The sequence below is a fragment of the Argentina silus genome (genome assembly GCF_951799395.1).
Source record: "Argentina silus genome assembly, chromosome: 11".
Lineage (NCBI taxonomy): Eukaryota > Metazoa > Chordata > Actinopteri > Argentiniformes > Argentinidae > Argentina > Argentina silus.
This window is the reverse complement of record NC_139665.1, coordinates 13450396-13477289: the sequence shown is the minus strand read 5'-3', so window position 1 is coordinate 13477289 and position 26894 is coordinate 13450396. Positions and strand designations below refer to the sequence as shown.

Here is a 26894-nt window from a genome sequence, read left to right as displayed (position 1 = left end):
AATATAATTAGCTATTTGCTGAAAATTTGATTGATTGAAACAAGTGCTTAAGAATAATTATATTGTGTTCAGTTATAAAGCGTTCTGTTTTTTTTCAGTAATGAGGCCTATATGGTCCTCTGTGGCTCAGTTGGTAGAGCATGGTGCTAACGATGCTTAAATTGTGGGTTTGATTCCTGCTGGGACCATATATACTGAAATGTATGCACTCACTGCAATGTAAGTCGCTTTGGATGAAAGCGTCAGCTAAATGGCAGATATTATATGGTATTCAGTTATACTACACAAGTAGTATTCACAAAGCTAACTGTGTCAGAGTACAACAGGCCATCTACCATAGTAGCCTGCAACATGTGCATCTCATGTTCACTCCTGCCTGTGAAGCCTAGCCCTAGTCCTAGGACCTAGTCCAGCTTGGTCCAGCGTCATGGTTCTTCGTTGATTGTGGGGTATAAGGCCTAGGCCTTTATCATTTAACATCAATGCCCCTAATGGCAAGTTCTATTTAGCATTACATTTTATGAAAGGTAATTAATTTTTAAGTAGAATTGGGATCTCTTTTTTTCTCCTCCATGATTTCACATGTCGGTTTATTATTTTATTATTAGAGTGTTTGTTTCAAGGACTAACATCTTGACTATCTTGGTAGGGTTTACAGTAGGTTGTGCTTTTGTTTATGTCCACAAGATGGTGTATTGTCGTCTCTCCCTTACCTTGAAGAGTACAGTACTTGCGTGCCCAAGGTTCATTGCATTCACTTTGACATTTGGGATACTTTATAGAAAATGTTCTCATTAAAAAAATGATTTGAAAGATATTAGTTTTATTTTACACTGTACTTTAAGGTTGCCTTTAAGTTGGCATGCTCATTATAAGCATTTGTGCAAATGTGTTGAGCAAATGTGTTGATAACAGTGCAGCCACATTCAATTTCACTTTTTTGTCGACAAACGACAGTCACATAATCTCAACCAATTAATTATCCATTATTGAATAATTAGCAGTTAATGAACCAATTTAATAACCCTTTATAAAGACAACCATAGTTTAAAGTGTTATCCAGATTTCACTTCAACAAGGGAAATACTGTATGGGATAGACTGTATAATCTAAAAATAAAACATATAAAAAAAGAAAATGAGCACCGATCATACAGTCAATAGTTACTTCACTTTTTGGCCGTTGTTCCAAATAATTTACATGTTTGAATAGAATAAAACACGATTGGCCTTTTTGATGTGACGTTTGATGTGACGTTTTTCCCTTACCAAGATGGCGTCTTCGCCAAAGCTTTGTGGGTACATCACAGTATCACTAGCCCTACAGAGACATTATGTCCTAGCCAAGTCGGACAACACATCCACAGTGGCGTATGTCAATCGTCAAGGAGGGACGCACTCTATGCAGCTCCTGACCGTAGCACGGGAATTACTGCTTAGGAGCAGCGACCATTTGCTGTCTCTCAGAGCAACACTTGTACCAGGCAGACTGAATTTGGGAGCGGATTTACTGCCACGGGGAGGCCCCCCAAGCGGGGGAATGGAGACTCCATCCGGATGTCATCCAGGAGATTAGGAAACGTTACAGCAGGCCCGCTGTAGATCTTTATGCATCTCAGGACAACATGCATTGTCTGTTCTTTGTGATAACACGTGGCCACGCTCCTTTGGGAATGGACGCATTGGCCCACCAGTGACCAGATCAGCAGCTCCTTTACGCATTCCCTCCTGTCAGCCTAATTTCTCCCACTCTGGACACAGTGAGAACGTGCGGTCTATGGCTTCTCCTGATAGCTCCACGTTGGCCCGGGAGACCTTGGCTAGTGGAGATAGCACAGCTTCATTACGCACGACTCACTTACTTAAACAAATGTATTTGTTGTAAGTCGCTTTGGATAAAGGCGTCTGCTAAATGCCATAAATGTAAATGTAAATGGTGCCTTCCGTTATGCAGGGATTTGTTAGCCCAAGCGCAAGGCCAAATAGTCCACCCGCACCCAGAGTAGAATCTATTGGAATCTATGGGTTTGGCCTGTGGGCGGTTCAATCTAAACTTGTCCAGGTGCGCTGTCGACTGGGAGGAAGACGCTCCAGTGATGACCGCCGCGGCCTTGAGGTGGTGCCAGAGGGTTGGTTAGGAGGGGGATTCGTAACAGAAAAGCACCTTTCCCACTAGATAGCGGTAGATGAGGGAGAATCTCACCAGATTGTCCCTCTTTTAAGGACTGCAGCTAGTTCGCCTTGCATTGAAAGCCTAATGTTGCTAGCTCAATGGCTAGCTATGCTCCTAGCTAGCGAACTGTTGTATTCTAGTTTCATGCCTTTGATAATCTTTTTATTTATTGTATGATAGCTAATAACATTTTAAAATTTCTTTAAAATTGTTCAAAGAATAAAAAGCAATTGTCATTTCTTCTGTGGTTATGTGGGTTCATGACAATTAGCATCAAAGATCTTATATAAATGACTTATAAACCTTTATAAATGTTTAGAAACACTGAATAGTTGCAACTTTACAAATCTGCAAATGATTAATACATGATTTATGAATGCATTTACAAACTATGTGTCACACATGTTTAGAATGGGTAAACATTTCGATTGTATTTGTAAATATTTATTAGCAAAAAAATAAATAATCCATGAACATGTGTTAATGTGTCGAGTTAGAAAATCATTATAAAATGTTTATAAAACAATATGTAAATAATTTGTAATTGTTTATTCATATAGTTAGACATAATTTACTAAGCATTTAATAATATTAATAACTGTAATTATATGTTAATAGTGAGTTCATTGTTTATTGATGATTCATAAATGGCTTATGATTGAACAATATTATAAAGCATAAAAGGTAATGGTGCAAGTGCAATACAAAACAAAAATCAACATTATGTCTGAACATAATTAGATATTAACAATATTTAATAAAGAATATCATTAGATCATTCCCATCATATGGCTTTTTAATGTATCTTTAGTGTGTGATAGTTTAATTACAGGTCTTCATATTAAGAACCAAAATGAAACATACTATATTTGCTTGATGCATCATGATATGTGATGCATGTATTAAGCTTTGAATCCCTATCCTATTGCAAAATTAAATTATGACTAGACCTGTTTAACTGGATGTATGTATTATGCAGACAACAGTAGAAGTATTCCAGTTTCTTACAGTAAGTTTTGATTTATTGGGACTCAAATGTACAGCAGCTGATTTCATACATAAGGAAATAACATAGTATACTGTATATATTTTCTGAATACAACACAAGTTGTGCCAACATCTGTCTTTTAATAACGAATATCATTAGATGTCTTTCCCATCATATGCTTTTTAGTGTTCTGCTCTGGCCTCAGTAAGATAATGAAACATTTTGGAATAAATATACAGAAAAGTAATCCAAAACTGGAGGCCAGAATAGCAAAGATCTCCACAGCTACAGTGAACTTCCCAGGAGAGCTGACATAAGCTGGGATAAAGGTGATCCAGACTGCACAGAATATGAGCATGCTGAAGGTGATGAATTTGGCTTCATTGAAGTTATCAGGCAGCTTCCTAGCCAGAAAAGCCAAAATGAAGCACAACAGAGCCAGGAGTCCTATGTACCCCAACACAGCCCAGAAGCCTACAGCTGAGCCCAGACTACACTCTAGAATGATCTTTTCTTTATAGTGATTCATATTTGTGTAGGGGAAAGGAGGGGATATTGTTAACCAAAGCACACAAATCAGGACCTGAATGAGAGTGAAAGCCAGAACACTGAGTCTCTGCTGTAGAGGCCCAAACCATCTCATGACATTACTGCCTGGAAGTGTAGCCCTGAAGGCCATTAACACCACTATTGTTTTCCCCAGAACACAAGAGATACAGAGGACGAAGGTGATCCCAAACGCTGTGTGGCGCAACATACAGGACCACTCAGAGGGCCGGCCAATGAAGGTAAGAGAACACAGAAAACACAGCGTCAACGAGAAGAGCAGAAGGAAGCTCAGCTCTGAGTTGTTGGCCCTGATTATGGGGGTCTCTCTAAATTGGAAAAAAATTGCTGCTACAATAAATGTCAAAACAACTCCCATCAAGCAGAACAGTGTTAAAATAATCCCCATGATTTCTGTGTAGGACAAGAATTCTATTTCTTTTATGACACATTTATCTCCCCCGGCATTGGACCAGTATTCGATCGTGCACTTGATACACACGGTTGAGTCTGTGTTTGAACAACATAAAGAAAGAACTGTTAGTGATCACACAGAATTTTTTCCAGAACATTTGACATGATAGTTTTTTTCAACAAATACATAAGTACAGTGATGAGTATCAATTACAAGTATTGACAGAAATTAGTCAGTATTGACAAACATTCATGACCTTTTTTTGCTGCACTGATTTTTACAATAGTAGAATTATTACTGATTCTAAGGGGCATGTGATGGCCAAATGGAATATACCTGTGATGTTGCTGATCTCCCCCTCTGCACATGGTATACAGTCATAACAGCAGACAGGCTTTCCTTTCTGCACGGCTTTACGAGTACCAGGGGGACAGCTCTCACTGCACACAGACACAGGCACCTGATACATGCAGGCATGCACACATGCAAACACACAAGGAGATTCCATGTTCATGTTTCACTCCCATGTCAATTCTATCTACCATTACTCAGTAATGCTTGTGTATTGTATTTTATGATACACCTATATATCTATACAATGGTGTTTACTGCGTACACTAGAAACAAGCAGAACTCATTCCTGTTGAGTTGTTCCTGTTATGGAGTCGCATGCAGGATAGCGTTCTGACTCACCACCCAGAAATTTGAAAACAAAGCAACGTGAATATGTACCACATCACTCCCTCCTCCCCACATGGTGCTGACACCATTCATAGTAAACTGATGGGCTTCAGGCATTGATGCGTCGTAGAAACCAATAGTGGCCACTTCCATGGTTCCTGACGCAGCACTTTGTAGGTTTATGAGTTCATATCTGGCTGGTGAATCTCCATTACTGTCAAAAAACACTTGTTCACCTTCACTTGTTTTGAAATTGACAGTCTGGAGATAGTACAACACCTGTCGAGAGAAAAAGACAAAATATTTTACGAAGCCTCTCCATTTATCCTTGTACTGTATGTTTTGGGGTCATCCTTCCTCAATATCCGCTCAAGTAACTTGCATCAACACCCACATTTCCCTTAGACATTAATGCAGGTTTACTCAAATGTCGAAACACACAGACTTTGAGTTAGGATTCCATCTTGTATGAATATTTTAAATGGACTGCATACACATAAGATGACTATCTACAGCAGAGGGCTGATGCTTCTCACCTGCCATGGCTGAATGTGTTTGTGTTGAGCACAGCTCCCATTAGAGAAGGGGCCCTGGTTGTCCTCGCATGTAAACAGGTTGTGAAGGGCATGAGCCACTGCATACACAGACTTGTAAACGTTATTAGTGAATCTCAGCTCAGACACATCTGTGAACTTGTTTTGCACATCTCTTAAACTCTCAGACCCATTGCACGGCTTTCTATCGGTTTCTGTAGTCATATTCCGGTTAGTTAGGGAACAGTCAAACACAGTCTCCCAGAAATCTCTGAGAAACATGCTGTTGGGGAACTGAGAGGGGTGGACGTCCCTTAGGTGCTTTTCAAACCCAGGGATCTGAGCCCTGCTCACAGTGAAGCCTATGGAGCCCTCCAGGATGCTGTGTCCCTCACTGGCAGTGAGAGAGGGGTCTGCGATCCAGGCATCACTGCCTATCCACTGCAGCCCTGTGATGTTTTGTCTGTAGAGCTCCTTCACCAGAACCTTGATCTCCCTGTGGGTCATAAAGGCCATGATGACCTTGGAACTGGACTGTTTTATGATCTCTACAATCCTGAGCATTTTATGAAGTGGACCTGTTTGCTCAAATGCTTCTGAGTACTCTATACATACTCCCTCCTCCTGCGCTGCTTGTATAAAGGTGGCCAGGCCATTGTTGCCATAATCGTTGTCACTGCTTATAGCGCCCACCCAGGTCCATCCAAAGTGTTTGACCAGCTTTGCCAGCGCTCTGCTCTGGTAGAAGTCACTGGGGATGGTTCTGAAGAAGGAGGGGTACTCCTTTCTGTCACTGAGACACGCACAGGTGGCAAAGTGGCTGACCTGTGTACAGAATATTTACATTGAAAACGTAATTTCTCGTGGAGTACATACTAATCATATAGTGCAACAAAGGCTGTGTATTTCATTAGTCTGAAATACACAGCTTTGTATATTGGCTGTATATTGGCTCTATAAAACTCTCTCTTTCACTTAAATATGTATACAGATTTATTCATGACATCTTACCACTGGTATCTGAAACCTCCCAATGATCCGTGCGAAGCCCATGGTTGGTGTTGAGGCAGAGTGTCCTAGGACTGCCTGGGCAGTGTCAGACTTAGTACAGTTCTTCTCATCTATTAACTCCTCCTGTCCATTCGCTAAAGCAATAGCAGACTTCAGGATGTTTGCAAACCCACAGGCATTGTAGATCTTGTAGCCCAGATTATGGTTAGGGAGAATAGCAGGATTTTGATTGATTTCTTCAATTGCAAAGATCATCGTTTGGGCAAATTTGAATTCCCTGAAATTCATACTAAAGAGAGAACATGCACATATGTTGATACATTTTCAGCTTAAAAACAAATGGGTCAATTTGTTCAACATATATCTTATCAGTCTTAAAACACGAAACCTTACTTAATTATCTTGTTCTCCTTTAACTCTGAGAGAATACTCACTTCATGCACTTAGGGGCAGGCGGTAAGCTCTGAAAGCTGTGCAGGCTCCCTCTGTATCCTGTTCGGAAGGTGAAGATGCCTCCGATGACAAGGTCCCCGTCCTTGTCCAGCTCTGGCAGTTCTGCCCTACCCAGCAGCCTGCACACAGGGTCTCCCTCCCCGATCAGCAGGGCCAAGAGGACCAGCTCCAGCAGTGGCATGACTCCGCTCTGCAGCCTGGCTCTGTGGCTATGGCCCTCTATGGCTCCCCTCTTTATACATAGAGAGAGACCCACCATGACTGCACTCCCACTCCCATCCACCCATCCTTGCCCATGTTGACCTGAAGGGGGTGCTCTGAGGTGTAAAACGTATGATTCCAATTCCATTTTTTTTTTTACCGAATTTTGTCCATAGTGGTATGCCTATGATTTCCCATCATCAAATGAAAACAACTTTTATTTTTGGAAAAATGTAATCACAATATATTGTGGTATCAAATCTCATTACATTGAGAAATGCCATGCAGCCTATCTATGGTGATAATATCGCATAGTGAGAGATTCCTAACCCTACTTACACCACTGGGCCCCATACTGTGTAGAAACGTAATGTATCACCAATTATCTTGTAGTCCCTTCATATTAGAGTGTGTGTGATACTGACAGGCTGATTTTGAGGTAGGTTATTAATAAGCATGTGCAGTGCTGTGGTATCACAGTGTGAGGCTCAGCTGGGGCCTAAGAGAAGGGAATGTATTGAATTACTGCTGACCATGTCACAAACGTGACGTAGAGTAGGGCCAGCTATAAATAGGCCTACTGGCATTATAGCTCACTTTTGTACATGATGAAGCTGTTGATATCTAGCATTTATCTACCTGATATCTATCTATGTTTTGCAACAAGTACAGTTTTGCTAAATAGAACATTATCATATCTTTCTCACGTCCTGGTGCAGAAGCTGTTAATGATGTTTGAAAGGATGAGACAATATGTTGTGGTGGGTAATCCCATGACACTGTGTTGTGTGGCTCTGTGGAAGCAGCATCTACGTCCCTGGAGAAAAACTACATGACATACCCGTTTGCAGCAGATGGTGACTTATTTATCAGTCTGTTTGTGTGTTTGTTTGTGTGTGTGTGTGTGTGTGTGTGTGTGTGTGTGTGTGTGTGTGTGTGTGTGTGTGTGTGTCTGTGTCTGTGTGTGTGTGTGTGTGTGTGTGTGTGTGTGTGTGTGTGTGTGTTTGTGTGTGCTTGAGAGATTTTCTCAGTGAGTACATAGTATTTCTGTCAAGCTACATGTAGCCTACAATGTATGGCTTTTTAATGTATCTTTAGTCTGTGATAGTTTAATTACAGGTGTTCATGTTAAGAACCAAAATGAAACACACTCCACAATTAAATTATGACTAGACCTGTTTAATTGGATGGATGTATTATGCAGACAACAGTAGAAGTATTCCAGTTTCTTACAGTATGTTTTGATTTATTGGGACTCAAATGTACAGCAGCTGATTTCATACATAAGGAAATAACATAGTATACTGTATATATCTTCTGAATACAACACAAGTTGTGCCAACATCTGTCTTTTAATAACGAATATCATTAGATGTCTTTCCCATCATATGCTTTTTAGTGTTCTGCTCTGGCCTCAGTAAGATAATGAAACATTTTGGAATAAAGATACAGAAAAGTAATCCAAAACTGGATGCTAGAATGGCAAATATCTCCACAGCTACAGTGAACTTCCCAGGAGAGCTGACATAAGCTGGGATAAAGGTGATCCAGACTGCACAGAATATGAGCATGCTGAAGGTGATGAATTTGGCTTCATTGAAGTTATCAGGCAGCTTCCGAGCCAGAAAAGCCAGCATGAAGCACAAGAGAGCCAGGAGTCCTATGTACCCCAACACAGCCCAGAAGCCTACAACTGAGCCCAGACTACACTCTAAAATTATATTTTCCTTATCATGCTTCATATTCTTGTAGGGGAAAGGAGGGGAGATTGTTAACCAAAGCACACATATCAGGACCTGTATGAGAGTGAAAGCCAGAACACTGAGTCTCTGCTGTGGAGGCCCAAACCATTTCATGACATTACTGCCTGGAAGTGTAGCCCTGAAGGCCATTAACACCACTATTGTTTTCCCCAGAACACAAGAGATACAGAGGACGAAGGTGATCCCAAACGCTGTGTGGCGCAGCATACAGGACCACTCAGAGGGCCGGCCAATGAAGGTAAGAGAACACAGAAAACACAGCGTCAACGAGAAGAGCAGAAGGAAGCTAAGCTCTGTGTTGTTAGCCCTGACAATGGGGGTCTCTTTGTGACAATAGAAAATTAGTGTTGTTAAGAGGGTCAAAAAAATCCCCAGCAAAGAAAACACAGCTAAAAGTGACCCCATTATTTCATTGTAAGCCAAGAATTGAATTTCTTTTGGAATGCAGGTGTCTCTGTACTTGTTGGACCAGTACTCAAGAGGGCACTTCAGACAGTCAATGGCATCTGCAGTTTGATACAAAAAACAACAACAAGAATGCACAGTTATTGTGGGATTAAGACTGAGATGAAAGGAGAAGTAATATTGAACAGCCTTCCTAGCATTTACTATATTCATTTCCATTGTGTTTTTGATAAGCTATTATTTGGTTTTATGTTGATTACTGGGGAGCTGTTTAGATAGATTTGCACTTTATAAATCACCTGTAGTGTTGCTGATCTCCCCCTCTGGACATGGTATACAGTCATAACAGCAGACAGGCCTTCCTTTCTGCACGGCCTTACGAGTTCCTGGGGGACAGCTCTCACTGCACACAGACTCAGGGACCTTACACACACACACACACAAAGAAAAAATCATCCACAGTCTGTATGTAATCATGTAAACAGATATCTGTTTGTCAAAATGCCTGATTTTGGCAGAAGTAAAATGACTGGCTTTACCGTGGATACCCCTCCACCCCAGCCAATCCTGACGTTATTCATCTTAAACTGATGGTTTTCAGGCAGTGATGCATCATAGATGCCAACTGTCACCCCATCCATTGTCCCTATTTTACTACTTTGTAAGTTGACAAGTTCGTATCTTGCTGGTGAGTCTCCATTGCTATCGAAAAAGACACGTTCTCCTTCATTGGTGGTGAAATTCACTGTTTGCAGGTAATGTAAAACCTGAGAAGAAAATGAAAAAAAACATTGAAAAATAACCACATCTGATTATAAATTGTGTCAACATCAGACAACATCCTGTGTCTGTTATAAGATTACACTGATAAATCTGAAACAACCTTTCAGTTGTCCTTGCTTACCTGCCATGGCTGAATGTGTTTGTGTTGAGCACAGCTCCCATTAGAGAAGGGGCCCTGGTTGTCCTCGCATGTAAACAGGTTGTGAAGGGCATGAGCCACTGCATACACAGACTTGTAAACGTTATTAGTGAATCTCAGCTCAGACACATCTGTGAACTTGTTTTGCACATCTCTTAAACTCTCAGACCCATTGCACGGCTTTCTAAGGGTTTCTGTAGTCATATTCCGGTTAGTCAGGGAACAGTCGAACACAGTCTCCCAGAAATCTCTGAGAAACATGCTGTTGGGGAACTGAGAGGGGTGGACGTCCCTTAGGTGCTTTTCAAACCCAGGGATCTGAGCCCTGCTCACAGTGAAGCCTATGGAGCCCTCCAGGATGCTGTGTCCCTCACTGGCAGTGAGAGAGGGGTCTGTGATCCAGGCATCACTGCCTATCCACTGCAGCCCTGTGATGTTTTGTCTGTAGAGCTCCTTCACCAGAACCTTGATCTCCCTGTGGGTCATAAAGGCCATGATGACCTTGGAACTGGACTGTTTTATTATCTCTACTATCCTGAGCAGTTTATGAAGTGGACCTGTTTGCTCAAATGCTTCTGAGTACTCTATACATACTCCCTCCTCCTGCGCTGCTTGTATAAAGGTGGCCAGGCCATTGTTGCCATAATCGTTGTCACTGCTTATAGCGCCCACCCAGGTCCATCCAAAGTGTTTGACCAGCTTTGCCAGCGCTCTGCTCTGGTAGAAGTCATTGGGGATGGTTCTGAAGAAGGAGGGGTACTTCTCTCTGTTGCTTAAACATGCACAGGTGGCAAAGTGGCTGATCTATTTTGTTAAGGTAAAAAAGAGACTATTTAAGTCAGTGACAATATTCTATGAACATTTTAAACATACCAAAAAAGTAGATCGATAATCTTCTTAAAGCATTTCCTCCCAACTGTACTTTGAGAGTTTGCAAGATATCAAAGATTCAGGATTTTAATTTCAATGGGTAGGTTTTGCAGCTAGTAAAACTTGATTCACATTCAGTTTGTTTACTCAGTTTGAAGAAAAAGCAAAAAAAGGTCAATCTTTTTCTTACCACAGGTATTTTAAAACTCCCAACAACATGTGCAAATCCAATCGTTGGTGTTGATCCTGAATGTCCAAGGATAGCCTGGACTGTGTCAAGTTTGGTGCAGTTGTTCTCATCGATTATCGTCTTTTCTCCACTCACCAAGTTCATTGCAGCTCTCAGTATATCCAAAGTACCACAGTCATTATAGATTTTATACCCAAGCTTAACACCTGGCAGAATGTCATTGTTTCTATTGATCTCCTCAATCGCAAAGATCATTATTTGAGCAAACTTGAATTCTCTGAAATTAGAGCTAGAAATGTAAACAGTAGTAGTATGTAAACAACACAATCTAAAACCTGAAAACACATATACACATGTCCATATCATGAAAGTTTAACAAAGCATGCATGTTCAACAACTTGATTTAATTTTTCTGATACGAATATACATACTTTTGGCATTTCCGTTTTTTGGGGATCGTCCGATAGCTGTCCATGATGACTCCATCGTGCCCGGTTCGAAATGAGAAGATGCCTCCAATGACGAGGTCCCCGTCCTTGTCTAGCTCGGGTAGCTCTGCCCTACCCTGCAGCCTGCACACAGGGTCTCCCTCCCCGATCAGCAGGGCCAAGAGGACCAGCTCCAGCAGTGGCATGACTCCGCTCGACAGGCCAGGATCTGGCTTCCCAGCCACTGCCTCATCTCTTTTATAGCCAAGGCTGGAGGATGGGGACAGCTGATATGGCTCTAGCACTAGAATGCGACCTCGAGGAGGAAGGCCTCAGGAGAATGGGAACCTCACACAGGAACAAGAGGCTCCTAGTTATGTTCAAGATGTTGTTTTTTTAATGCTTTTTATTGTTTTGACTTTGGGAAAGAAGCTAACTCCTTGGTGTAAATCATTTAAAAGAATAACAACAATATTACATCAGACTCTTTGAGATATACTGTATGATCTCTTATATTATATTACATTTTGGTGAGTAACAATCAATAAACTTCATGAAAGCAGAGTTAAACTTAATGAAAGCAGGGGGGAATTTGAACTGAATTTCACTGTGGTGGTCAGAGGTGGTAGATTTCCAACAAACGTACACCCTGCTCCTTTAAGGATAGATTTATTCATGCTAATAAATAAGATATACATTTTAAGTCAATATAAAAGTTTAATCACCAAACTGTACTTTGCATTTTTGATTGAGCATTCATAAGGATTTTGATGGCATTTTGCCCATCATGCTCTTTTTGGTATTTTTTTCTGGTTTCAGTAAGATGATATAACATTTTGGAATAAAGATACAGAAAAGTAATCCAAAACTGGATGCCAGAATGGCAAATATCTCCACAGCTACAGTGAACTTCCCAGGAGAGCTGACATAAGCTGGGATAAAGGTGATCCAGACTGCACAGAATATGAGCATGCTGAAGGTGATGAATTTGGCTTCATTGAAGTTATCAGGCAGCTTCCGAGCCAGAAAAGCCAAAACGAAGCACAAGAGAGCCAGGAGTCCTATATACCCCAACACAGCCCAGAAGCCGACAGCTGAGCCCAGACTACACTCTAGAATGATCTTTTCTTTAAAGTGCTTCATATTCTTGTAGGGAAAAGGAGGGGATATTGTTAACCAAAGCACACATATCAGGACCTGTATGAGAGTGAAAGCCAGAACACTGAGTCTCTGCTGCGGAGGTCCAAACAATTTCATGACATTACTGCCTGGAAGTGTAGCCCTGAAGGCCATTAACACCACTATTGTTTTCCCCAGAACACAAGAGATGCAGAGGACGAAGATGATCCCAAATGCTGTGTGGCGCAACATACAGGACCACTCAGAGGGCCGGCCAATGAAGGTAAGAGAACACAGAAAACACAGCATCAACGAGAAGAGCAGCAAAAAGCTAAGCTCTGAGTTGTTGGCCCGGACAATGGGAGTGTTCTTGTATCTGAAGAAAATGAACGCCACAATGCTCGTCAGGCAGGTTCCTAGCAAGGAGACAGCTGTAAGCAGGGCCCCCATGATTTCTGCATAGGATAGAAATTCTGTTTCCTTCTTCTTGCACTCATCCCTCTTCTTATTGGACCAGAATTCAGGATGACATCGCACACAGGTGAGAGAATCTACCAATTCAATGTGAAAACAATATATTAGATTTATGTACTATAATGCAGTGGCACATTGCTGCTACTATAAATAGAACAAATATTATTTAGTTATAACAATCATTATGGCATAATTTATATGTTGTTATTATGAAATAGCAAAATCGCATTATACTCTAGATCAGATAATTAATTTGTATCCTGTTATGATGATGAAGTGGCACAATTTCAATTGTGTCTTCTTAAGTCTTCTTAAGTTTACTGTTTCAATTGATTCTACCTGTGATGTTGTTGATCGCTCCCTCTGCACATGGTATACAGTCATAACAGCAGACAGGCCTTCCTTTCTGCACGGCCTTACGAGTGCCTGGGGGACAGCTCTCACTGCACACAGACACAGGCACCTGCAATGGTGCACAGATCATTGGAATATTAGAGCAGTGCAACTCATCCAGAATGTACTATTTGATATTTATATTAAATGTTATTTAGAAACAAATTCAGCCAACATTCCTTAGCTCTAAGCTGGCAACTAATCAATCTCACCTGTTTTTTATTCCTTGCCCAAACTAAGGAGCCATTTTCCACAATTAACTGTCTGTCTGTAGGTAAAGACGCATCATAAAGACCCACATTGACAAGCTCCACACTACCGTCGTCTTTTGGCTGCCAGTTTATGATCTCATACTTTGCAGCAGGGTCTCCATTCTTGTTGAAATACACCTCCTCCCCCTCCTTTGTTTTGAACCGCACTTTTTTTATAAGATCCAAAATCTAAAAAGACAAACGATTGGTTTATTACATACGTAAGTACATTTGAATCTGTGAAGGGATTAATGACTCTACATGATACGATTTGAAACCATCTATTGTGAATCGCTCAAATGTTCACACACATTTGCTATTGTAGTTACAAGCACGCCTTTCATGTTGCTCTTACTTCAGTGCTCAACTCACCATCCGTGGCTCTGGAAGGGGCTTGTTGCCACATGTCTTCCCACAGCTGAGCACTTTATGGACCGCATAGGCCACAGCATGCACTCCTTTATAGACATTATTAAAGATGGCCATAAAAGACAGGTCAGTGAAGGTGTTTTGCAGTCCGGACAAATCCTCATTGCCTGTGCACTTTCTCTGAGCACCGTCATGGCCCTCCCTCAGCCTGAACCTGCACTGAAACAGTGCCTCCCAGAACTTAGTGAATAGGATGCTGCCTGAGGACTTCAGAGGCTTCACATCCAAGATGAACTCCCTCATCCCGGTCACTTGGGCTTTGGGGATGGACAAACCTATGGCACCGTACAACACCTGGTAACCCTCCACCCGTGCAATGAAGGGGTCTGAGATCCAGCCCTCGGTGCCCACCCACTGGTAACCCGTCAGGTTGTGGCGGGCCAGCTCAGGCAGCAACACTTGCAGGTCCAGGGGAGAGAGGAAGGTGACGATGACCTGTGACATGGAGGTCTTGATGATCTCCATCAACCTCCGCAGCTTCTCTGGAGGGTCATTCCTGAAGAAGGCCTCAGAGTATTCCAGGCAGATGCCCAGCTCCTGGGCTATCTCGGTGAAGGTGGCCATACCTATATATTAATATATACCATTTACCTGACACTTTTATCCAAAGAGTCTTACATTGCAATCAGTGCATACATTTTTCAGTATATATGGTCCCAGCGGGAATCTAGCCCCCAACCTAAGCGTTGTTAGCGCCATGCTCTACAAACTGAGCCACAGAGGACCATACCGTTGTTCCCGTAGTCATCGTTGGTTCTGATGGCACCCACCCAGGTCCAGCCGAAGTGCTTGACCAGCTGTGCCAGGGCCCTGCTCTGGTGGTAGTCACTGGGAATGGTTCTGAGGAAGGACGGGTACCGGACTTTGTCACTGAGACATGCACAGGTGGCAAAGTGGCTGATCTAGGGAAAAGGTTTACACAGGGTTAACTTATGTTAGGCAAGATCACAGATTAGGATTTACGATTCACTGTCTATAAACATGTATAAAACATCCGTAATACTGGATTAAAGAATGGTAGAAAAATGTGTTTGCAATTCAACACAACCCATGGACATGGTTCGGATAATATTGATAAACCTGATTATTGACAGATGCCTCCCTGAGTGACCAGACCTACCCACCAGTGGGATGTAAAAGGGTCCAACAACAGTAGCTATGGCGCTGCTTAGAGATGAGGAGGACTCTCCCAGGATGGCCTGGACGTGGGCTGGTTTAGAGCAGTGCTTCCCTGAAGCAGAGGCTGTCTCATTGTAATCATTAGCCAGGGCCAGTGCCACCCTCATTGCTCCGGCTATGGAGCCACAGGAGTCGTACAGCTTGTAGCCTAGTGAGACGCCAGGCAGCAGGGCTGTGCTGTTGTTGATCTCCTCGATGGCAAAAAGCATAGCCTGGGCGTAGTGAAACGCCCTGAAATTTAGACTGGTCCAAAATGAGAGATGTTAACGTCTATTATTATTGTAATAATAGTAATAAAGTAAACTCCTATATATTGTACACCAATACCATCAATTTGTTTGATCTAAAATCCACACTTTTGGAGTATAGAGCCAAAAATAGAAAAAAAATTGCTTCACTGTCCCCTTACTTATGGAGGGCACTTTATACTTAAAGTATATTAAGTACATCGGAAAAATATTTTTTAGATATTTTGTTACGATTAATCAAAAAGTCATGATTCTATGACCCCAGGAAATCTGATGTTTTTAATGCCTGTACCTTACACTTTAAATGAACCGGTAGCCTTTTTTCAGAATAAATGTTATGTTATGTCAATCCCAACTGTGCTTACAAGAAGATGCTTACCTGGTGCACTGCAGAGGCTTTGGGTTGTGTGTGTAGGCGTGGTATCTGTTCTCATAGCTGCTGTGGAAGGAAAATATTCCCCCCAGCATGATGTCTCCGTCCTTGGACAGCTGGGGGTACTCCGGTCCCCCCCTCCGCCTGCACGCTGGCTCCTCAGCCATGGATAGATCAACTGTCACCAGCACCAGCTGCAGTATGGCCCAGCCCTGCTCTGGCCATCTCTGTGTGGACAACATGGCTCAGTGAGTGCAGCTACATGGCTGGCATCACAGGTGCCTGAACAGAGGCAGGGCAGAGCTGACACCCATATTTATACAGTGTGACACAATGTGATAAACAGAAACAGTACAGTAATACCCCACTGGGAGGTAGAGTACCGCTGGGTCTCAGAGGAGGAAGGTGTCAACTTTGGTCATTGTCAGGGTAATTGAGTAAAACTTTTACTCTAAAACTTGAGTAAAACTTTGATTACTTGAATGTCATTTCTGGTCCTAGAATATGACTGTTGATGCTAATGTGGTTACACAAACAGCTAGCCCTTGAGACCATGTGATTTACAGTCGATTGTTCTTTTAAAATGGCTTCAAACTTTTCTCTTTTATCAACACACTTTTCTGCATTTGATTGAACATTGTCAGTGAGGTGTGCACTAGTTCAGACTACACATATGAGTGAGGATAATGTAGGCCTATTAGCTTGACTTAAAGGAGACAGGAGAGGCTCAAAAATCAGACTGGAGATTTTATGTCATCAATCTTTTAACAGGTTTTATTTGATCTATTGTTGCAATACAGCATGCACTGTAGCCATTTCAAGATAAACATACTGTACTTAAAGAGCGATATCCCTGTTTAGAAATACCTTATTTTGGATTGAACATGTGCTGTAGGTTCACACGAGTTAGACAGCTATTGTGCTATCAATACCATGTACATATGCCCATGTATGTACAGGCACAAACATGCTGTGGACATACATACATACATACATACATACATACATACATACATACATACATACATACATACATACATGCACAGTTCTATGTGGTCAGGTGTAAGTAGTCAACATGGTTTTGGATGAGATAGCAGACCATGCTAGTCCAGAGCAGGCCAGTGAGGGAGAGGGACAGTGAGATGCTGGTGTGGGAGGTCCTGATCTGGCCCAGATAGCAGCAGTCGCAGGGGGGAAGCCAGCCTGTGGAAGCAGAACCAGGCTGTCACTGGCCACTAGGGGGAGCAATGCTGCTGAAACACTGCTGTGTGTGTTTGTTTGGCCATGGCTGTGCTCTGAGTGAGGAATTTGAGGGATTGATGGAGTTATTTTTGTATGTTTATCTTAAAGGGCCTTTGACTCTGTCTTTCCCATCATGTGTTTCTTTGTGTTTTGCTCTGGTCTCAGTAAAATAATGAAACATTTTGGAGCAAATATACAGAAAAGCAAACCAAAACTGGATGCTAGAATGGCAAATATTTCCACAGCTACAGTGAGCTTCCCAGGAGAGCTGACATAAGCTGGGATAAAGGTGATCCAGACTGCACAGAATATGAGCATGCTGAAGGTGATGAATTTGGCTTCATTGAAGTTATCAGGCAGCTTCCTAGCCAGAAAAGCCAGCACAAAACACAAGAGAGCCAGGAGTCCTATATACCCCAACACAGCCCAGAAGCCTACAGCTGAGCCCAGACTACATTCTAGAATGATCTTGTCATTATAGTGCTTCATATTCTTGTAGGGGAAAGGAGGGGAGATTGTTAACCAAAGCACACAAATCAGGACCTGTATGAGAGTGAAAGCCAGAACACTGAGTCTCTGCTGTAGAGGCCCAAACCATTTCATGACATTACTGCCTGGAAGTGTAGCCCTGAACGCCATTAACACCACTATTGTTTTCCCCAGAACACAAGAGATGCAGAGGACGAAGGTGATCCCAAACGCTGTGTGGCGCAGCATACAGGACCACTCAGAGGGCCGGCCAATGAAGGTAAGAGAACACAGAAAACACAGCGTCAACGAGAAGAGCAGAAGGAAGCTCAGCTCTGAGTTGTTGGCCCGGACAATTGGGGTGTATTTATGAATAAAAAACACAATTGCTACCAGTGCCGTAACACAGGCTCCAACCAAGGAAAAAATAACAAGAACTATGCCCATGATTTCTTCGTAGGTAAGGAATTCAACTGTTTTAAGTACACAGCTGTCCCTGTTCTCATTCGACCAGTACTCCAAGTCACAAGGAGAGCAATCATTAGAATCTGTAAGGAAATTAGAAAATAATAATCCCATTATTTTATGTGTGTTATTTTTTCTTATTGATATCTCTTTGTCTAATCTAATTACAGTATCAGAAGATGCAAACTGTTATCTGTGTTTATTTACTATACCTGTGATGTTGCTGATCTCCCCCTCTGCACATGGTATACAGTCATAACAGCAGACAGGCTTTCCTTTCTGCACGGCTTTACGAGTGCCTGGGGGACAGCTCTCACTGCACACAGACACAGGCACCTGAATTGGACAGGAAAAATAGATTTTAAATTTAATGTATTTATAGAAACAGTAGGGTGGTGTTAACAATTTAACATTTGGTCATCACATTTTACTGGGGTGTAGGTGAGGTGACCAAACCTGATAAAAATGAGTTACAGCTGTGAAGTAATTTCATTTTTTCCAGTATTACCAATTGTACCACAGTGCAGAAAGCATTTTTTTTTTTTTGTAAGGGATAGTTTGTACAGTATGTGTTTTTTGAAACACAGTGATATCCTACCTCAGTCTGGCCCCTACCTCAGTCTGGCCCTCAGCCCACATCAGTGCCTGGTTGATGGTGAAGCGCTGGTCTGTGGGCAGTGAGGCGTCATACAGACCCACTGTGTTAAACTGCATGGACCCGTCCTCCGCCTGCTGCCAGTTCACCAGCTCATAACGCGCCACCGGATCTCCATTAGCGTCAAACGAGACCTGCTCGCCCGTCTTTACCCTAAACCTCACCTCCCTCAGGTACTCAAGCACCTGGTGGCACAACATGGAGAAAGGGTGCAATGATTGATTGATATCTAGAATACTGTTGCTGTGGCCCACCTGTTATTATTATTACAAGCTCACCTGCTGTGGTTTGAAGCTTGGTCTGTTGCTGCGCTGAGTGTCATTATTTAAGTCTTGTATAAGGTTATGTAGGGCATGTGCGACAGCATTCACTGCTTTATAAACTTTATTAGTTATTCTCAGCTCTGACACATCAGTGTATTGGTTCTCCAGTTCTGCCAAGCTTTCTTCTCCTGTGCACAGAGTGCCACCACCGTTACCGTCCTCCGCAAAGGAGCACTCAAACGCCATCTCCCAGAACTCCCTCAGAAGGCTGTTGTTCGGGGATTGGGAGGGGTGCACCCTGTCTAAGAACCCCTCCAGACCATCCAGGCTGGCTTTCCCGATGGCAAAGCCCACCGAGCCCCTGAGGAAGCCAAAGCCCTCTGTCCCTGCCAGGCCTCTGGCAGTGATCCAGGACTCACTGCCCACCCACTGCAGCCCCGGGACCATATCTAGGGCCAGCTCATCTAACAAGGGGATGATATCCCCAAATGCCATGAAAGCCACCACCACTCTGGCAGACCCTCTCCTCAAGACCTGGATGACCTCCAGGATCCTCTCTCTGGGGTCGGTGCGGTGGATGGCCTCTGTGTACTCGATGCAGATGCCCTCCTGATGCGCCGCCTTAACAAAGGTTGCCATGCCATTGTTGCCATAGTCATTGTTGCTGTTCACCACGCCCACCCAGGTCCAGCCAAAGTGTTTGACCAGCTTTGCCAGCGCTCTGCACTGGTAGAAGTCACTGGGGATGGTTCGGAAGAAGGAGGGGTACTTCTCTCTGTTGCTTAAACACGCACAGGTGGCAAAGTGGCTGATCTGAGTGGTTTTCATAGAAAAAAAGATGAAATTGACACAAACTTAGTTATAAGTTTATATATACAACAGAATATCAATACATGTGATAATACTCAACAATGCATATTTACCATCCATTATCTCCTATTGAAAAGCAATAACCATGTGTAGATTTCTCACCACAGGGATGTTGAAGGGTCCGGCCACGGAGGATATCCCAATGGTGGGCGAGGAACTAGACTCCCCTATGATGGCCAGTACGGTGGGGATTCGGGAGCAGGAGGTGTCCCCATCACTGTGCCTGTTCATCAGGGCCAGTGCTGAGCGGATGGCCATGGGGACATAGCCACAGGCATCGTAGATCTGGTAGCCCAGAGACAGGCCTGGCAACAGCTCACTGCTATTGTTGATCTCCTCCAGGGCGAAGATCAGGCTCTGAGCAAACTGGAACTCACGCAGGTTCAAACTGGACACAGGTGGAGAAACAACTGATATGTGAAGCGTTTAAGCAAAAATGTGAAATACACAATATAGACAGTTAAAAATAATTCAAAGTTCAATATTTCCGAACCATTGAATATTGATTGATTTGCATCTAATAGCACAATATGTCTAGCACAGTAAATACAGTTATATGAAATATTATTCAGCTATATGCAAGATATGTGGATCCACACTAGCTTCAAGCTTTCAAAGCAGATGAAAAATACCTAATTGTTCTGTATACCAACCTGACGCAGGACATTAGCTCTGGTTTGGAGGTGTATGAGTGAACCTTCACCAGGGGCTTTCTGTGGATGGAGAACACTGCTCCGATGTTGATATCCCCCTCGGCAGACAGCAGTGGCAGAAACGGCTGGCCCAGGAGAGAGCAGGCATGGGCTGCTGTCAGTGTCACCATACCCTTCAGCGCCACCAGCAACAGCAGCAGTAACTCTGTCCCCAATGCCATGGCAGTCGTATCTGGGAAGGGCATGCAAAGGCGCTTAGCTTTTTATAGAGGTTTCAGTGACCTCAAAGAAACTGGAATTGCCCAGACCCTCCCTCCAAGTTACCTAGGAGGTTCTATTGATGCTTGCATGATAGGCTATTGTTATTATTATTCCCACTGCTCCGACTCCCACAACTTTTGAGATAGGAACACCAAATGCTCTATAGTGCAGATTAAGTTTAAACAAACTTTAATCTACCTATTTATACTTTTATATGATCACTTAAAAATCCAAATTAACCTAGAGGTCAATAGGCATCAATAGTTGCAGTCTTTAGAACCCCACTGCTCCGTTGAGGCTAGAAACACCAAACCAAGTGTATAATGTTCAGAAAACCCGAAATTAAGACCCCTGAAAATCCCTGCGTGAATTAACATGGGATTTAATGTAGACAATCCAGTTGTAATTCTAGTTTCTGATTTATGCATTGTTACTTTGACCATGGACAAGGACCATGTGATAACAATATCATCATTGTTGTTGTTTATTCTGAAGTTTAATATTAAAAATGGTAGGTAGATTTAAGGGCTTACAGGTGTGATTTCAACATTAGTTGTTGAAATGTGCTCCTCTCTTCTTATTCAGAATCAATTTAATTCCTCTGAATTAATTCCCTTAATTCAATTCCATCTTTAGACCAAGACCTTGGTTTACTTAATTCCAATTACACTTTCATCCCTAGTGATTTAAGCCACCTAACTCCATTAACCTCCTTAATTCGATATCTGAACTACAGCATATAGTATATGTACATTTATAGGCAGCTCAGCTATACTGCTATAGGATTTATTTCAATACAAAACAGTACAGATAACTTGCAACAAACGTGTTACTATAACTTCCTTAGTGTATTACAAGGCACTGTTGCCTGAATAGTTTAAAGTCGGATTGAAATGGAAATCACTTAATGACGCTCATAGTAATGCCCTAATTGTAATTCTTGACTTCAAATGGTAAGTTTCATAATAATAAATAATAACACTCAAAGATGTTGATGCTTCGATGTGCGCCACCTCCTTTCATATTTTATAACGCTGTTAATAGCTATCACTTATGACCTCATGTCAGAGTTCAACAGCTAGCTAAACGAATAGCTGTTGAATGTTAGCATAAATGTAATCTTCCTGCAGCTAGATGTCGGCTGATTTTAACCCAGGAGATTTTCTCTGAATATGAATACCAGCCAATATCAGGTATGCTACAGCATCACTCAGTATGTTGGAATATGAATCGGAGGCCTTTGATAGGCAGAAACCATAAGCGGCTACAATTTATTGAATATTGCACAAATCAGGTAATAGACAGTCATGTTACAGTATTTTAACCAAACAACACACATGTTTACTATATCCATAACACAAAGGTAGAGTTCGAAGATAGAGAACAGAAAGGCAATGGCCTACAGCTCCAAAATAATCTGAAAACAAATTCAATTCAGTCATGTAAATTATATTCAAATAGCCAAAGAAACATGCCAGTAAGCTAGATTCACAGTGCTTTTGAGGTCATTTACCCATCATATGTTTTTTTGTGTTTTTCTCTGGTTTCAGTAGAATAATATAGCATTTTGGGACAAATATACAAAATAGCATTCCATAGGTAGAAGCCAGAATGGCGAATATCTCCACAGCTACAGTGAACTTCCCAGGAGAGCTGACATAAGCTGGGATGAAGGTGATCCAGACTGCACAGAATATGAGCATGCTGAAGGTGATGAATTTGGCTTCATTGAAGTTATCAGGCAGCTTCCGAGCCAGAAAAGCCAAAACGAAGCACAAGAGAGCCAGGAGTCCTATATACCCCAACACAGCCCAGAAGCCTACAGCTGAGCCCAGACTACACTCTAGAATGATCTTTTCTTTATAGTGATTCATATTCTTGTAGGGGAAAGGAGGGGAGATTGTTAACCAAAGCACACAAATCAGGACCTGTATGAGAGTGAAAGCCAGAACACTGAGTCTCTGCTGTAGAGGCCCAAACCATTTCATGACATTACTGCCTGGAAGTGTAGCCCTGAAGGCCATTAACACCACTATTGTTTTCCCCAGAACACAAGAGATGCAGAGGACGAAGGTGATCCCAAACGCTGTGTGGCGCAACATACAGGACCACTCAGAGGGCCGGCCAATGAAGGTAAGAGAACACAGAAAACACAGCATCAACGAGAAGAGCAGAAGGAAGCTCAGCTCTGAGTTGTTGGCCCGGACAATGGGAGTGTTCTTGTATCTGAAGAAAATGAACGCCACAATGCTCGTCAGGCAGGTTCCTAGCAAGGAGACAGCTGTAAGCAGGGCCCCCATGATTTCTGCATAGGATAGAAATTCTGTTTCCTTCTTCTTGCACTCATCCCTCTTCTTATTGGACCAGAATTCAGGATGACATCGCACACAGGTGAGAGAATCTACCAATTCAATGTGAAAACAATATATTAGATTTATGTACTATAATGCAGTGGCACATTGCTGCTACTATAAATAGAACAAATATTATTTTGTTATAACAATCATTATGGCATAATTTATATGTTGTTATTATGAAATAGCAAAATCGCATTATACTCTAGATCAGATAATTAATTTGTATCCTGTTATGATGATGAAGTGGCACAATTTCAATTGTGTCTTCTTAAGTCTTCTTAAGTTTACTGTTTCAATTGATTCTACCTGTGATGTTGTTGATCGCTCCCTCTGCACATGGTATACAGTCATAACAGCAGACAGGCCTTCCTTTCTGCACGGCCTTACGAGTGCCTGGGGGACAGCTCTCACTGCACACAGACACAGGCACCTGCAATGGTGCACAGATCATTGGAATATTAGAGCAGTGCAACTCATCCAGAATGTACTATTTGATATTTATATTAAATGCTATTTAGAAACAAATTCAGCCAACATTCCTTAGCTCTAAACTGGCAACTAATCAATCTCACCTGTTTTTTATTCCTTGCCCGCACTTTTTTTATAAGATCCAAAATCTAAAAAGACAAACGATTGGTTTATTACATACGTAAGTACATTTGAATCTGTGAAGGGATTAATGACTCTACATGATACGATTTGAAACCATCTATTGTGAATCGCTCAAATGTTCACACACATTTGCTATTGTAGTTACAAGCACGCCTTTCATGTTGCTCTTACTTCAGTGCTCAACTCACCATCCGTGGCTCTGGAAGGGGCTTGTTGCCACATGTCTTCCCACAGCTGAGCACTTTATGGACCGCATAGGCCACAGCATGCACTCCTTTATAGACATTATTAAAGATGGCCATAAAAGACAGGTCAGTGAAGGTGTTTTGCAGTCCGGACAAATCCTCATTGCCTGTGCACTTTCTCTGAGCACCGTCATGGCCCTCCCTCAGCCTGAACCTGCACTGAAACAGTGCCTCCCAGAACTTAGTGAATAGGATGCTGCCTGAGGACTTCAGAGGCTTCACATCCAAGATGAACTCCCTCATCCCGGTCACTTGGGCTTTGGGGATGGACAAACCTATGGCACCGTACAACACCTGGTAACCCTCCACCCGTGCAATGAAGGGGTCTGAGATCCAGCCCTCGGTGCCCACCCACTGGTAACCCGTCAGGTTGTGGCGGGCCAGCTCAGGCAGCAACACTTGCAGGTCCAGGGGAGAGAGGAAGGTGACGATGACCTGTGACATGGAGGTCTTGATGATCTCCATCAACCTCCGCAGCTTCTCTGGAGGGTCATTCCTGAAGAAGGCCTCAGAGTATTCCAGGCAGATGCCCAGCTCCTGGGCTATCTCGGTGAAGGTGGCCATACCTATATATTAATATATACCATTTACCTGACACTTTTATCCAAAGAGTCTTACATTGCAATCAGTGCATACATTTTTCAGTATATATGGTCCCAGCGGGAATCTAGCCCCCAACCTAAGCGTTGTTAGCGCCATGCTCTACAAACTGAGCCACAGAGGACCATACCGTTGTTCCCGTAGTCATCGTTGGTTCTGATGGCACCCACCCAGGTCCAGCCGAAGTGCTTGACCAGCTGTGCCAGGGCCCTGCTCTGGTGGTAGTCACTGGGAATGGTTCTGAGGAAGGACGGGTACCGGACTTTGTCACTGAGACATGCACAGGTGGCAAAGTGGCTGATCTAGGGAAAAGGTTTACACAGGGTTAACTTATGTTAGGCAAGATCACAGATTAGGATTTACGATTCACTGTCTATAAACATGTATAAAACATCCGTAATACTGGATTAAAGAATGGTAGAAAAATGTGTTTGCAATTCAACACAACCCATGGACATGGTTCGGATAATATTGATAAACCTGATTATTGACAGATGCCTCCCTGAGTGACCAGACCTACCCACCAGTGGGATGTAAAAGGGTCCAACAACAGTAGCTATGGCGCTGCTTAGAGATGAGGAGGACTCTCCCAGGATGGCCTGGACGTGGGCTGGTTTAGAGCAGTGCTTCCCTGAAGCAGAGGCTGTCTCATTGTAATCATTAGCCAGGGCCAGTGCCACCCTCATTGCTCCGGCTATGGAGCCACAGGAGTCGTACAGCTTGTAGCCTAGTGAGACGCCAGGCAGCAGGGCTGTGCTGTTGTTGATCTCCTCGATGGCAAAAAGCATAGCCTGGGCGTAGTGAAACGCCCTGAAATTTAGACTGGTCCAAAATGAGAGATGTTAACGTCTATTATTATTGTAATAATAGTAATAAAGTAAACTCCTATATATTGTACACCAATACCATCAATTTGTTTGATCTAAAATCCACACTTTTGGAGTATAGAGCCAAAAATAGAAAAAAAATTGCTTCACTGTCCCCTTACTTATGGAGGGCACTTTATACTTAAAGTATATTAAGTACATCGGAAAAATATTTTTTAGATATTTTGTTACGATTAATCAAAAAGTCATGATTCTATGACCCCAGGAAATCTGATGTTTTTAATGCCTGTACCTTACACTTGAAATGAACCGGTAGCCTTTTTTCAGAATAAATGTTATGTTATGTCAATCCCAACTGTGCTTACAAGAAGATGCTTACCTGGTGCACTGCAGAGGCTTTGGGTTGTGTGTGTAGGCGTGGTATCTGTTCTCATAGCTGCTGTGGAAGGAAAATATTCCCCCCAGCATGATGTCTCCGTCCTTGGACAGCTCCGGTCCCCCCCTCCGGTCCCCCCCCCCTCAGGTACTCCGGTCCCCCCCTCTGCCTGCACGCTGGCTCCTCAGCCATGGATAGATCAACTGTCACCAGCACCAGCTGCAGTATGGCCCAGCCCTGCTCTGGCCATCTCTGTGTGGACAACATGGCTCAGTGAGTGCAGCTACATGGCTGGCATCACAGGTGCCTGAACAGAGGCAGGGCAGAGCTGACACCCATATTCATACAGTGTGACACAATGTGATAAACAGAAACAGTACAGTAATACCCCACTGGGAGGTAGAGTACCGCTGGGTCTCAGAGGAGGAAGGTGTCAACTTTGGTCATTGTCAGGGTAATTGAGTAAAACTTTTACTCTAAAACTTGAGTAAAACTTTGATTACTTGAATGTCATTTCTGGTCCTAGAATATGACTGTTGATGCTAATGTGGTTACACAAACAGCTAGCCCTTGAGACCATGTGATTTACAGTCGATTGTTCTTTCAAAATGGCTTCAAACTTTTCTCTTTTATCAACACACTTTTCTGCATTTGATTGAACATCTTCAGTGAGGTGTGCACTAGTTCAGACTACACATATGAGTGAGGATAATGTAGGCCTATTAGCTTGACTTAAAGGAGACAGGAGAGGCTCAAAAATCAGACTGGAGATTTCATGTCATCAATCTTTTAACAGGTTTTATTTGATCTATTGTTGCAATACAGCATGCACTGTAGCCATTTCAAGATAAACATACTGTACTTAAAGAGCGATATCCCTGTTTAGAAATACCTTATGTTGGATTGAACATGTGCTGTAGGTTCACACGAGATAGACAGCTATTGCGCTATCAATA

The 26894-nt window shown here is 42.7% G+C and overlaps 4 protein-coding genes across 4 annotated transcripts; all 4 read right to left on the bottom strand.

Moving 5' to 3' along the window:
• Positions 1–3299: 3299 nt before the first annotated feature.
• LOC310812201 (extracellular calcium-sensing receptor-like) lies at positions 3300–6911 on the bottom strand (the record flags this gene model as incomplete). Its single annotated transcript, XM_083680618.1, has 6 exons — positions 6781–6911; positions 6347–6635; positions 5339–6160; positions 4854–5081; positions 4458–4581; positions 3300–4216 (listed from the first exon to the last, which is right to left on the bottom strand). The coding sequence occupies exons 1-6, from the start codon at positions 6783–6785 to the stop codon at positions 3300–3302; spliced, it is 2385 nt and encodes a 794-aa protein (XP_083536744.1). The 5' UTR covers positions 6786–6911.
• Positions 6912–8352: 1441 nt separating this feature from the next.
• Positions 8353–16286, bottom strand: LOC310812548 (uncharacterized protein; the record flags this gene model as incomplete). The annotated part of the gene is made up of 13 exons (XM_083681169.1): positions 8353–9269; positions 9468–9591; positions 9741–9935; positions 10073–10894; positions 11151–11439; positions 11582–11909; positions 12346–13248; positions 13511–13634; positions 13777–14004; positions 14188–14810; positions 14975–15146; positions 15369–15666; positions 16051–16286. 13 exons carry the CDS (start codon positions 16284–16286, stop codon positions 8353–8355), a joined length of 5259 nt encoding a protein of 1752 aa, XP_083537295.1.
• Positions 16287–17388: 1102 nt separating this feature from the next.
• Positions 17389–20881, bottom strand: LOC310812547 (extracellular calcium-sensing receptor-like; the record flags this gene model as incomplete). The annotated part of the gene is made up of 6 exons (XM_083681168.1): positions 17389–18302; positions 18432–18555; positions 18835–19059; positions 19153–19950; positions 20110–20395; positions 20661–20881. 6 exons carry the CDS (start codon positions 20879–20881, stop codon positions 17389–17391), a joined length of 2568 nt encoding a protein of 855 aa, XP_083537294.1.
• A 1545-nt stretch (positions 20882–22426) lies between these two features.
• Positions 22427–26205, bottom strand: LOC310812546 (extracellular calcium-sensing receptor-like; the record flags this gene model as incomplete). The annotated part of the gene is given in 8 exon segments (XM_083681167.1): positions 22427–23322; positions 23585–23708; positions 24079–24701; positions 24866–25037; positions 25260–25557; positions 25942–26081; positions 26085–26087; positions 26089–26205. Coding segments are annotated over 8 exon segments (2373 nt in total).
• Positions 26206–26894: the final 689 nt, after the last annotated feature.